At 56.3% G+C, this 12,046-nt stretch overlaps 1 protein-coding gene across 8 annotated transcripts in view; it reads left to right on the top strand.

Annotated features, from left to right (window-relative positions):
• The window catches only part of MYO9B (myosin IXB), a 91,747-nt gene that overhangs the window by 59,064 nt on the left and 20,637 nt on the right, over window positions 1-12,046 (top strand). For 4 of the 8 annotated variants that reach the window (XM_039243309.1, XM_039243312.1, XM_039243307.1 and 1 more), the window contains exons 9-17: window positions 1,080-1,196; window positions 1,510-1,644; window positions 2,766-2,887; window positions 5,013-5,154; window positions 5,464-5,668; window positions 6,546-6,627; window positions 9,186-9,299; window positions 10,709-10,748; window positions 11,822-11,944. In XM_039243309.1, the coding sequence (XP_039099240.1) occupies window positions 1,080-1,196; window positions 1,510-1,644; window positions 2,766-2,887; window positions 5,013-5,154; window positions 5,464-5,668; window positions 6,546-6,627; window positions 9,186-9,299; window positions 10,709-10,748; window positions 11,822-11,944 (1,080 nt within the window). Of the gene's footprint in view, window positions 1-1,079; window positions 1,197-1,509; window positions 1,645-2,765; window positions 2,888-5,012; window positions 5,155-5,463; window positions 5,669-6,545; window positions 6,628-7,772; window positions 7,863-9,185; window positions 9,300-10,708; window positions 10,749-11,821; window positions 11,945-12,046 lie in introns of all 8 variants that reach the window. The other 4 variants (XM_039243313.1, XM_039243310.1, XM_039243308.1 and 1 more) reach the window with 2 other exon arrangements.

The following is a 12,046-nucleotide window of genomic DNA, read 5'->3' as shown; positions in this document are numbered from 1 at the left end:
CTAGGAGAGAGACAGCGTGAGCAGGGGAGGGTCAGAGAGAGAGGGAGATACAGACTCCGTAATTGGCTCCAGGCTCTGAGCTGGCAGTCAGCACAGAGCCCGACGCAGGGCTCGAACCCACGAACCGCGAGATCATGACCTAAGCAAAAGTCGGACGCTTAACCAACTAAGCCACCCAGGTGCCCCTTGGGTCCCTAAATCTTATAAGGCACCTCTCTCTGGCCTTTGCCCCAGCCAAGAGGTCTTCCGGGCAATGTGTTTTCCTTGGGTTTTTACATCTCAAGAGCGATGTGACCTGTAGCTTTCGGCTTGCAGAGCCGCAGGAAAGTACCCGGCCACCGGGGGGATTTTTAATTGCTGGTGGAAGCTGCCATGCACATCTTAAACAGGCACCGCGGACATTCTGGGCCCTCCACGGGCAAAGGTACCCTGTGATGTCATGTGAGAGTTGCTACAGGACCCCAGAGACCCCAGCGGCGTGGCTGCCCCTTAGAGGCTCAGTGTCAAGAGCAAAGTGCCAGGCGTGGGCCTCGTGACCCCATTTCCACCATCACCACCCAGGAAAGGCATGTGTTGTAGATCTTCATTGCAGCTTAGCACATCTGCCACAGCTTAGATCTGAGTACATACGGAAAAGGAATTTCTTATTTCTTCTATGTAAATTAGACCTCAACAAAGCCTTTTTTTTTTTTTTTTTTTTTTAAGCATTACTGCTTTTATGCATACGCTGGCATCCCCATGATGCTCCCAGAACCGCAGGGGACCTTGGCTTTAAACCCAGTTCGGCCTCCTGGCTGGTGGTCCCCACGGGCAGGCCCAGCACCCTCCCTGAGCCTGTGTTGCATCCTTAGTCCCCAGGCTGCTCCGAGGAGCGGCCTGGCTCGGGAGACAGACTTTGTAAACCTTAGGCTGCTGGCCTCATAGTTCACGCGTCCAAGCTGTGAAGTGAGAGGGGGCGTGTCTGACGAGTTGGGTGCTTAAAGTCACAGCCTGGATTGTCCATCCAGTGCCAACATCTGCGTGGTGCACCCCAGGGCCCACCCCGTCAAGGTGTGACACTCCCCACTCTGTGCCCGCAGGCCATCACTGCCCGCGACTCCATGGCCAAGTCCCTGTACAGCGCCCTGTTCGACTGGATCGTTCTTCGGATCAACCACGCCCTCCTCAACAAGAAAGACATGGAGGAGTCTGTCTCGGTGAGAGCCCCGCCCCCTCCATTAGGCAGGGCTGAAGGAGGCCACGTGCTCGGGGTAGCACATCCTCAGCAGGTGGCCTGCCATGTCGGGAGCCAAGGTGGCTTTGGCTGGCGTCGGGCAAGAGGCTGGTTTCTCCGAGGGGTGCCGTCCTCAGGTCCCAGTGCACCATGAACACAGGGGGCCCCTGGCCCACACGTTACAGGTGCCAAGGCAGCGAAGCAGAGCATCCAGCCGAGCACAGAGCCCTCACGGCCAAACGGGTCGCTTCTGCAGGAGTACACCCCAGTAACAACCGTTTTCTGTGCCTTCCCAGTGCCTGTCCATTGGGGTCCTCGACATCTTCGGATTCGAAGACTTCGAGAGGAACAGCTTCGAACAGTTCTGCATCAATTATGCCAACGAGCAGCTTCAGTATTACTTCAACCAGCACATTTTCAAACTGGAACAGGTAAGGAAATGCCACCCCGTTGCCTGGGCAGCCCAAGGCGGGGACAGAAGGAGCCAGGACCGGGATCTCCCTCGGGGCCCAGTTTGGGGACGAACCAGCCCTGGGAATTTTCTCTGCAAAACAGAAAGAGTGGGAAAGTCCTGCCCAGCCTTGGATGAGACAGATGTTGGGGGTATTTTTGTCCCTGGTCAATTTTGCACCTTGTCCCTGCTCAGATGCGAAAACCTATTCGTTGGGAGAGAGGTGCAGCAGCCTTGTAAGAATTTGCTTTGGTCATCAGTGTTGTCGAACTCATTTACCCATCTCTTCGCTACCAGACACTCCGCCATCTTTACCCATGTATCACTGATGATTCTGATGGGGGAAAAAAGGATGGCTTATACGTAAATTTCTAGCCGATTGTACGGTTACACTTTCTTTCTGGCTGCTGACCCTCGAAATGTCCAAACTGAGTCGTGTGGCAAGAGCGAAACACTGCGATTGCAGACATGTGGTGCGGAAGAAAGAGATGATAAATACAGAGTGCCTTGCCGATATTTTTTTACACTGCTTCCACATTGCCAGGTTCATGGTTTGGATGTATTGGGTTTAAATGAAGTGTATTATTAAACTTAACCCCGGTTTCTTTTCACATCTTTAACTACTATTATTAGAAAATTTGCAGTTCACGCAGGCCACTCGCATTATTGGACATTGCAGTTCCAGAGCAGGGGCAGCTCACAGGTCAAATCCAGCCCCGCGACCCATTTTTGTAAATAAAGCTTTATTGGCACACGCCCACACCCACTTGGCTACATATCATCTGTGGCCTCTTTGACGCTGCAACAGCAGAATCGACCGACACCATCCAGCTCGTAAAGCTGAACATGTTACCCTCTGGCCCGTTGCAGAGAAAGTCCACTGACCCCTGGGACATTTTAAGCAGGATCTTCCGTTACTAATAATGTTATATAATAACGAATAGATTTCCGTTGCTCTCCTAACATGTCTTGTGTTACTTGCATGTGTACGTATTAATAGGTACACATGCACATAAATATGCGTACATACGCCGCGTGCTATGTAAACACGAACCTAGCCATGAGATAGTGATATTCTCTGCTAACCCCTGAACCCCGCAGGAGGAGTACCAGAGCGAAGGTATCTCGTGGCACAACATTGACTATACGGACAACGTTGGCTGTATCCACCTGATCAGCAAGAAGCCCACCGGGCTCTTCTATCTGCTGGACGAAGAGAGCAAGTAAGTGTCCACGGCCAGCGTCCCCACAGAGCCCTATGTCCAGCTGCTTTAGCCACAGATCCTGACCTATCCACGCACATCGCATCCATCGCGGAAATGTTAACACGCGCGATAGCTGAACTCTGAAACATGCGTGCCCAGGAGTTCTTAAGAAAGGGACCTGGGGCGGGAGTCTAGAAACTGGGCACAGGGGTGGTGCGTCCTTGCAAAGAGCCAAGCGCGGAATCCAGGCCCCGGAGGCCAGGTTTACCGCTAAGTCTGGCACCCCTCGTCCATGGGACATGGCGAATGCTGGAAACTTGATCTGTAAAGTGCCTCCGGCTGGGTCATCCAGCTGCAGTCACCAAAATTCACCGAATTCGTTCCCTGCGGCTCCTGTAAGCACAGGCAGCTCCGGACAGCAGAAACATACTCTCTCCCCATCCCAGAGGCCAAGAGTGCAAAGTCAGCCTCACTGGGCTGAAGTCAAGGTGTCAGCAGGGCTGTGCTTCTGCCAGAGCTTCCGGGGGAGGATTCTCCCTGGCCTCTCCCAGCTGCCGGGGCCACGGGCACTCCTTAGCTTGTGGCCCCATCACCCCAGTCTCTGCATCTGTGGTCACAGCACCATCTCTTCTGTCTTTGTCTCGTCTCCTCTTCTTGTAAAGATGCCAGGGGCGCCTGGGTGGCTCAGTTGATGGAGCATCCGACTCTTGGTTTTGGGTTGTGAATTCGAGCCCCGACTTTCAGACTCTGCACTGACAGCATAGGGCCTGCTTGGGATTCTCTCTCCCTCTTTTTGGTACCCACACACACGCACTTTTACTCTCTCTCTCTCAAAATAAATAAATAAATGTTTATTATTTTTTTTAATTTTAAATTTTTTTACTGTTTATTTTTTTGAGAGAGAGAGAGAGACAGCATGAGCAGGGGAGGGGCAGAGAGAGAGGGAGACACAGAATCCGAAGCAGGCTCCAGGCTTCGAGCTGTCAGCACAGAGCCAGACATGGAGCCCAAACTCACAAACCGTGAGATCATGGCCCAAGCCAAAGTCAGACACTTAACCAACTGAGCCACCCAGGCGCCCCAATGAATAAATTTTTAAATAAATATTCCAATCCACTGGATTAGTGCCCGCCCAAAAGACCTCATCTTAATAATGAATTATATTCACAAAGACCCTGTTTCTGAATAAAGTCACTTTCCCAGGTTCCACAGGTCAGGACATGGACACATCTTTCTATCACCAACTTTTTATCAGTCGTTTGTCTGCTTCTGAGGTCCCTGCGGGGCTGGGTTGACTCAGCCTCACCTCCTGCCTCAGTCCAGGTCCCCCATCTGGGACAGGGGACAGACTCCTCCATCCATAGCCGGGATTCAGGGAGAGAACGTTCCGATGAGAGGCCAGGCAGAGCGTTAGGAAGGGCTAAATCGTCATTCCCGGGAAACCCAGAGCTGGATCTGGAGGGGAAATGTGAGGCAGGGCTAGGCTGAGCAGGGTCAGATCTGTCTTTGTTTAAAATCTTGCTGGTTTTGTTCATCATGGATTTTTTTTTTTTTTGCATTGATCTGGATTTTTTGAAATAGTGTGGTAAAGCAGTAATTTTTTACCTGGGTGAGCAGGTAAAAACATGGCCCTGAAAACAGTGTGCTTCATAGCCAGCCACAGACCCTCCCCCTCTGCCACCCCACCCCCATTAAGCTGTGGAGGCTGGCGTTGGGAATTGGGCACATTGCTCAGCCTGTGTTTGCGACGCGGCTGGGCAGAGACAGGGCGGGCCAAAGTCAGCTGCAGCATTTCCTTCCTGGGGGGCAGAAATAGCCAGGTACGACGGGTCCCTTATTCTGCCCCGCCCCCTCCCTGCTGCACCCTCATCTCCCAGCCCCTTCCTATAACAGGGGACCACAGGCAGGGCCCCCCACACAACCCAGCATCCAGGTACAGACAAATCTGAGACCGGAAGTCACCACATTCCAGGATTATTCCTGGGAGCCGCCTGCAGCGAGGCCCAGGTCCCAGTCTTGCCGGCATCGCATGTCTACGTGGGCCACCAGGGCCCCGGCCTCGTCCACAGAGGACCCGTGACGCGATGCAGAGCGAGCGCTCGCCGCTATTCCCACAGCTAAAAGTTCCCAACTCCCCTCCCAGCTTTCCCCATGCCACGAGCCAGACCCTGCTGGCCAAGTTCAAACAGCAGCACGAAGACAACAGGTACTTCCTTGGCACCCCCGTCATGGAGCCGGCATTCATCATTCAGCACTTTGCGGGGAAAGTGAAATACCAGATCAAGGTACGTGTCTGTCCGAGGCCGTGATCAGTCAAGTCGTCCTCTGCCGCGGAGGCAGGAGAGGGGCGGGGTGGATGGCCCGGAGGCCCCTTACCTCTGGCGTCTTGATTACATTGTGCCGAGCGAGGTTCTGGGACCCTCAGCCCCAAATCCCTGGCTCTTTCCGTCAAAGGCCCTGGGGACGGGACCCGCCTGTGTGTTGTTGAGACGGGCCCTGCCCCACCAGGCCCCACCCACCCCCACCCCTCGCCCCACCGGCCACCCCCACCCCCCATCACTGGCGAGTGACCACACACCTCCATCCCCCACCAGGACTTCCGGGAAAAGAACATGGACTACATGCGGCCGGACATCGTGGCCCTCCTGCGAGGCAGCGACAGCTCATACGTGCGGGAGCTCATCGGCATGGACCCCGTGGCCGTGTTCCGCTGGGCCGTGCTCCGGGCCGCCATCCGGGCCATGGCTGTGCTCCGGGAGGCCGGGCGCCTGCGGGCCGAGAGGGCTGAGAAGGCCGCAGGTAGGAGGGACCCACCTGTCACCGTCGAGAGGGGGATACTCAGTCCATTTTAAAGTGTATGGTTGTGTGGCATTTGGCGCACTCACCACATTGTGTGACCACCACCTCTGTTGCTCCAGGACTCTGATTGTCCCAAACAGAAATTCCATACCGGGGTGTATGATTCAGCCTCATCATCCTCACAAGGCAGGAAGGCACTTTCCTGCTTTTCCGTAAGGACGACCCAAGGCCCAGAGCGGCTGAGTGGCTCTCCCGGGGAGCCTGGGCCCAGACACCAGCCACAGGGTTCCATTTTACAAAGGGCCTTGATTAGAAGGAGGATCGAGAGGATCAAGCCTTTTATGAGAAGTAGGAATAGGGGCGCCTGGGCGGCTCAGCCAGTTGAGCCTCCGACTTCAGCTCAGGTCACGATCTCGTGGTTCGTGGGCTCGAGCCCCACGTCAGGCTTTGTGCTGACAGTGCCAAGCCTGCTTCAGATCCTCTGTTCCCCCTTCTCTCTCTGCCCTTCTCTCACTTGCACTCTCTCAAAAATAAATAAAAAACATTAACAAGAAAAAGGAATAAATAGTGCTATTTGTGGTGATCAAACACTTGATAGTTCCCTATCTGCCCATATTTGAGTGTCAGACTATTTTTGGTTTTTGGGTTTTTTGTTTTTCTTTTTTAAGATTTTATTTTTAAGTAATCACTACCCCCAGTGCAGGGCTCGAACTCAAGCCCAGGATCAGGAGTGGCACACCCTTCTGACCGAGCCAACCAGGCGCCCATGTTTTTTTATATCGACTGAAGTCAGGATCAAAGCCTTTGTGAAAAAGACAAAGGCCTTCAAGGCCCCAGGCAAACCCCGCCTCCAGGCCTATCTCCTCCGTGTCCCCAGCAGGTCTGGGCAGTCCTGGCACCCACAGTCACCAGGGAGAGCTGCTGAGAGGACCCAGCACCCCGTCGGAAAAACTGTACCGGTGAGCCAGACCTTGATTTGTCCAAACCTAAGCTAGCACGTAGCAGTATCGCTTAGAACAATGCGAGAAACCCTACACCCTCAGCTCAGGTCGGGGGTGACCTCAATAAGGACCTCAGCAGCCACTGGATCAAAAAGGCCCAGAAACAAATGGCATCTGGTTGCCGCTTTTCCGCACACAGAAGGGCGGGCCTCTGTGCATCGTCTGCTTTAGGGAGACGTCGCTCGGCTCGCTTTACAAAGGATTCTTTTCATGGCCAGTCGTGACCATTGGCGGGTGGGGCTGAGGAGCTGCTGGTCGCACAGGCAACACGCTTGATTGAAGGGCACTCCCTGCCCAAGGCTGGCCGGGGCATCCCTAAAGCAGATAGGCCGAGTTACTTCCTTTGCCGTCCAAAACACCGTGTGCCCTGTTGCACACAAAGTGATGCAGGCGTCCAGTGGCCACACAGCAATGACTGAGGGCCTTCCACACACATACCCCAGTTTGCACTGAATATAGAAGTAAGCAGCCTGTATTCTCAGGAAGGTGGGGTTAAAAACGACCATACTGGACACACGTCCAAGGCAGTGACAAAGCCAGGGGAGGGACACTTCTGGTATCTCGAGAGAGGCAGGCAGGGTGTGCTAGCCACGTGGGCAACACACGCAAAGGCCCTGCGGCAGCAAGTCTCCAATTTCTTTTCTCAATACTCACAAATACCCAAGGAGCAAGCTCATAAATATTTTGAACTTGAAAAGATCATTTTATTTTTGAGCCCTTCGTAAAAAAAAAAAAAAAAAAAAAAACTCCTTCAAGAGACTCATAATAATGTGTGTGTGGTGTGTGTGGAGGTAGAGCACTAGCACCTAGGTAAGTGACCGTTAAGTCATTTGTCCGAAAGCACTGCGTGTCATTTTCCTGCTTTTATTAACAAGGTACAGTTTGAAATCCGCTTTTTCACCCAAAAGGGGGCGAGAGAAAAACGAACACCTCTCTTTGTGTGTTTTCTGTGTGTCTCCCCTCCCCGCCCCGCCCCGTGAAGACTGAACGTGGCCCCAGACCCACGTTTGCCGAAGTGGAGCTGGTCTCCGCAGGACCTGGCCCCTAGGCTGCTGGTCCCCACAGCAGGAGCGTATTTAGTTTATACAGATTCTCCCTTTCAGCTGCTCTATGCTAGATTTCTCATTTGACGGCTCTGAGGAGTTCGATATTAACGCTTTTGAGGACATCATTGCTTTCTATGAAAGCAAGAAGTAAGTAGAAGCGAGGGCCTTCGAACCCGAAACCAGGGAGGCACACCGAGAGGAGCCGCTGTCCCCAGGCGCTCAGCGTGGCGTCCAGGGCCAGGAGCGGGAATCTGCTGGGGGCACTCTAGCCAGATTTGGCGGGGGGAGGGGGGCAGGGAGGGGAGTGAGGGCTGAAGCCACAGGCCTTGTCCCGAGCTCTGGCCGCTGCGCTGACCATGCAGGGTGTGGAGGTGAAATGTGACCCCTGTGTTGTATTTGCTCTGTGCCTCCCTGGAGGGCGAGGGAGCAGAGGTAAGTGCGGCCGTGCAGGCCCCGGGCATGGTGCATGGAACACAGATGGGGCTGCCGATCGGGGCCTTTCCAGGTCAACTGCCCAGAGCTTAAACATGTACTTGAAAGAACTGGAAGGAGGAATTTTCAAAAAGAAACCAACTCCTCCCACAGTCCCCCCCACAGACACACCTCGTTTCCAGAAATCCCATAAGGACGTTTGTCATGTAGACCTCCTTCGTGACTCCTCAGTGTCAGAGCATATGATTTTCATCTCTGATCCGTTCTGGTTCTCACGCGTCGGTGCCAGAGTGTGGGCTTAGAACATATGGCTCAGCCCTGAACCCGCAGGAATTGAGCAAAAGTGAATAAGATTGAATTCTCTGGGGTGAAGATCTCCTTCAACCCCGGGTTTCCCACCCTCACCCCTGGGCTGGGCACTCTCTGTGGTAGAACAGTCCCTTGCACTGTAGGGGGTCGAGCAGCATCCTGGCCAGATGCCACCACCTGGCCCAGTCACCACAGCCACAACGGCCTCCCCCCCCAACACTGCCTGGAGGGTAGCTTGCCCCTGGCTGAAAACCACGGTGTGAACTCTGGTCCATTCTTCCTGAGGCCTTTCTTGAAGCCGACAAGGAGGTTGACGTGTGGCCACAGAATCACCCAGAAAAACTGAGGGGCCGCCTCCCACAAGGCACCCTCCGGTCTTCTCTTTTCAATCGCCCTTGATGCCTTGTTAGATTCCAGAAGCCTGTTGTATGTGAGGCGTTTTGCAGGGATCTGAGATGCCAGGTTGCAAAACCCATTCTGCCCAAAGCGGCCCTGGCCCTCCCAGAGAAGGGGGAGCCTCTGCGGGGTGGTCAGCCGCGCTTGGCCAAACCCCCCACCCCCACCCCTTCCCACTTCAGGATGCAGAGACAGCGGCGCACACGCTCGCCAGTTGCATGTTTCGGCTCCAGTGGCCTGGGGACGGTCCCGACCGCGCCGGGGACCCCAAGGTGGCGGGGCTGCTGCTCTAACTCAGTCTTCTCCCTGTCACTGCACCCTCCCCTCCCCCAGTGATTTGCATGACGAAATCATCAAGACCATCAAAGGGCTGCCCTGGCAGGGTGAGGACCCCCGTAGGCTCCTCCAGTCCCTCAGTCGGCTCCAGAAATCCCGCACCTTCATCCTGTGAGTCCCCCCAAGGCTGCGGCGCCGCCCTCCCTACCCCCCACCCCCCGCTGACCCCGCAACAAGTGCAACGGCCGCCCCCCTCGCTCCCGGCATCCCGGCCCACGGGCTTCCCGTCATGCCAAGTCGGCCGCTACAAACGCGCTGTCTTGTGGTCCCGTCCATACGCCAGCTTTTGCTAAGTGGCCCTCGTCATGCTCGTGCCCCAGCACCCAGCACAGCTTCGCAAGAACGCCCTTTCCACAAAGCGTCTCTTTTTCGGCCCCCAAATGCGCAGAGCAAGCCTTGCCTTCCCCCACCTCCTGCCGCCACACGCTTATAAAGAAGCTGTCGGAAGTAGAGCATCCAACGTCAGGCACATCCGTGGCCCTGCCCTGGGTGGACAGCAGTGTGATGTGGCGGGAAGAGCCCCGGCGTAGCCTCCCTCTCGCTAACTCCCCGTGTGGCCTGAATGCTCCGAGCTCTTGGCCTCCATGTACCAAGCAAGGGTCGCAACTCCCAGAGCACCTGGCGGGCAGCTGCCTCGGCTGGTGGGACGCCCATCGCCACTCAGGGCTCGCACCGGCTGAGAGCAAAGCCCCTGCCCACAAGGGAACCGGTTTTCAAGTCCGTTTTCATTGTGAGGGATTCAGGCGGGACAGGGCGTACATAGAACCTCACAGCCAAGCACCATGCCGATCTGTGGGGCGCCGGGTGCTCGGCCGGGCTCATAAACGAGCCACGGCTGCAAGTCTTAAATTTTACTTTCATCTGCAAATTTTCCATAAAGTGCCTGAGAATGAGGGCCATACCGTTCCCTTTCTCGTGCCCCAAAGATTGGCTTCTGTTTTCTCCTTTGCACCAGTGTGAATCTGAAATTACTCCTACCCAAGCTCCATCTGTCCTTTGCAGAGCAGACACCCCACCCCACCCCCACCTGCCAGGGGGTCCCGAAGGGGCTCTGTGGGCCCCTTGGCATTTTGCAACAGGTAGTGAATAGAGCCAGGACACCTGGCAGGTGTCAGAACCATGCAGGGTCCTCAAGGCTCTGTTTGGGGGAGTCTGCTGTCATGTTTTGAGATCTGTAGCTGGCACTGTATAGACGCACGTTCTGCCCCGCCGATGGCCACCGGCCCGTCTTGCTCCCCGGACATCCGAGTGGCCCCCCGCTAGGTGCGCCTGCCAGCTCAAGGGCCGCCACTGGCCCTGTGAAGCTCACGGACAGCAACAGAAGTAGCCCACGCATGCGCACGGAGGGGCTGCCGGGCCTGGGGGAGGCGGCGCCTCGTTGCACTTGTGCCTCCCCGACTCTGCTTCCTCTGCTCTCGCTCCGCTCCCTCTAACCTGCAAGGCACAGCTTGCTCAACTAACCCGGATCCGTGCACACCGTGTTCCCTCTGTTCACAAAAACATTTTTAATATTTTGACAGGAAAAGTAAAGGTATCAAACAAAAGCAGCTCATTCCAAAGGTAAACACTCGCGACACCGGCTGAGGCCGCCTCCTTGCCTTTGCCCATCTCGAGAGCGCCTGGCTCAACTTGCCTTCTGGAAAATGGGAGGGTGGGTGGGAAGGGGGAGGAGGCACTTTTAACGTTTCCAGCTTTGTAGTCCCTTCCTCTTCCCACCATCAATCCCCGCCCGCCCCCCTCCCCCGGCTCCCCTCCAGATGCTCGTGTGGAAGTGATTTGCAGCTGTCGTTGGGTTCCCGGGAAGCTGGGCACGTGATGGGGGTATTTGCACAAGTGTGTGGAGGGGAGAAGCAGGCTGGGGCAGGGGGAGGACCGAGCAAGGAGGTGGGCTCAGCCTCATCCCACAGCAGCCTAGGAGTGTGAACAGCACCACAGAGCGTTTCCTCCCCAGAGGCAATGGGACCCTTGGGTCCTACCCCCACTTTGGGGGCCTTTAGCTACCAGCCACTTCCGGAGGGTGTGATGGGGTGCGGCACCTCCCAGCCCTTTCTGGGAGAGGACGCCCTTTGGCCAGGGAGACCCCACCAGGAAGGGGGCATCCGCGCCTGCCAGCAGCCGGGACCCCAGTAGCTGGCGCTACCCGCAGTGCACCCAGCCCCCCGTCTACTCTCCGCACACAGTGTGTGGATGGACTAGGAAGTCCGCAAAAGTGAGAAAAACCTCTCGGTGCGGCCATAAGATGGGACAGTGCTGGCTCCTCTTCTCAGCCGCTACTGCGGGTGGCACGCGTGGGGGGACAGCCAGTGAGCTCGTGCGGAAGTGCAGGGGACCTGTCAGCCCCGGAGCTTTACAGGAGCCCCTGGCCTCCGGGCACTCGGGCTGCAGAAGAGGCTGTAATCAGCCCTCCCAGAGCCGGCGCCGGGTGCAGGCCACAGCCCAGGCTCCGTCCCAGGCTCGCCCCCAGGCCCACCGGCATCCCCCACCTGCCCACCACTGTCCCGAGATGGAGGCTAAGAGCAGTCACCCCACCCCCCACCCTGGTAGCACAGTTCTGGTTCCGGGGCAGCTCTGACGCTCCCCGGTGCCCACGGGGACCCCAGGAGGGCAGGCCGGACCCCATGTGTCTGTCCTAGAACCTGCTGGACTCCAAGTCGCTGAAGCTCATCATCAGCATGACTCTGCACGATCGCACCACCAAGTCCCTGCTGCACCTGCACAAGAAGAAGAAGCCGCCTAGCATCAGCGCCCAGTTTCAGGTGGGCGGCCTAGAGAGGCCCGGGGGCGGGGGGCGCCAAACTCAACCCAGGGCTCTCGTGACTTGGGTGGGCACTGCAGACCCCAGGGCCTCCTGACCTCAG

The sequence above is a fragment of the Hyaena hyaena genome, unplaced genomic scaffold (assembly GCF_003009895.1).
Source record: "Hyaena hyaena isolate Hyena2069 unplaced genomic scaffold, ASM300989v1 scaffold_227, whole genome shotgun sequence".
Taxonomy (NCBI): Eukaryota; Metazoa; Chordata; class Mammalia; order Carnivora; family Hyaenidae; genus Hyaena; species Hyaena hyaena.
Note: the sequence above shows the minus strand (reverse complement) of the source record. Positions and strands in the feature narration are given on the sequence as shown.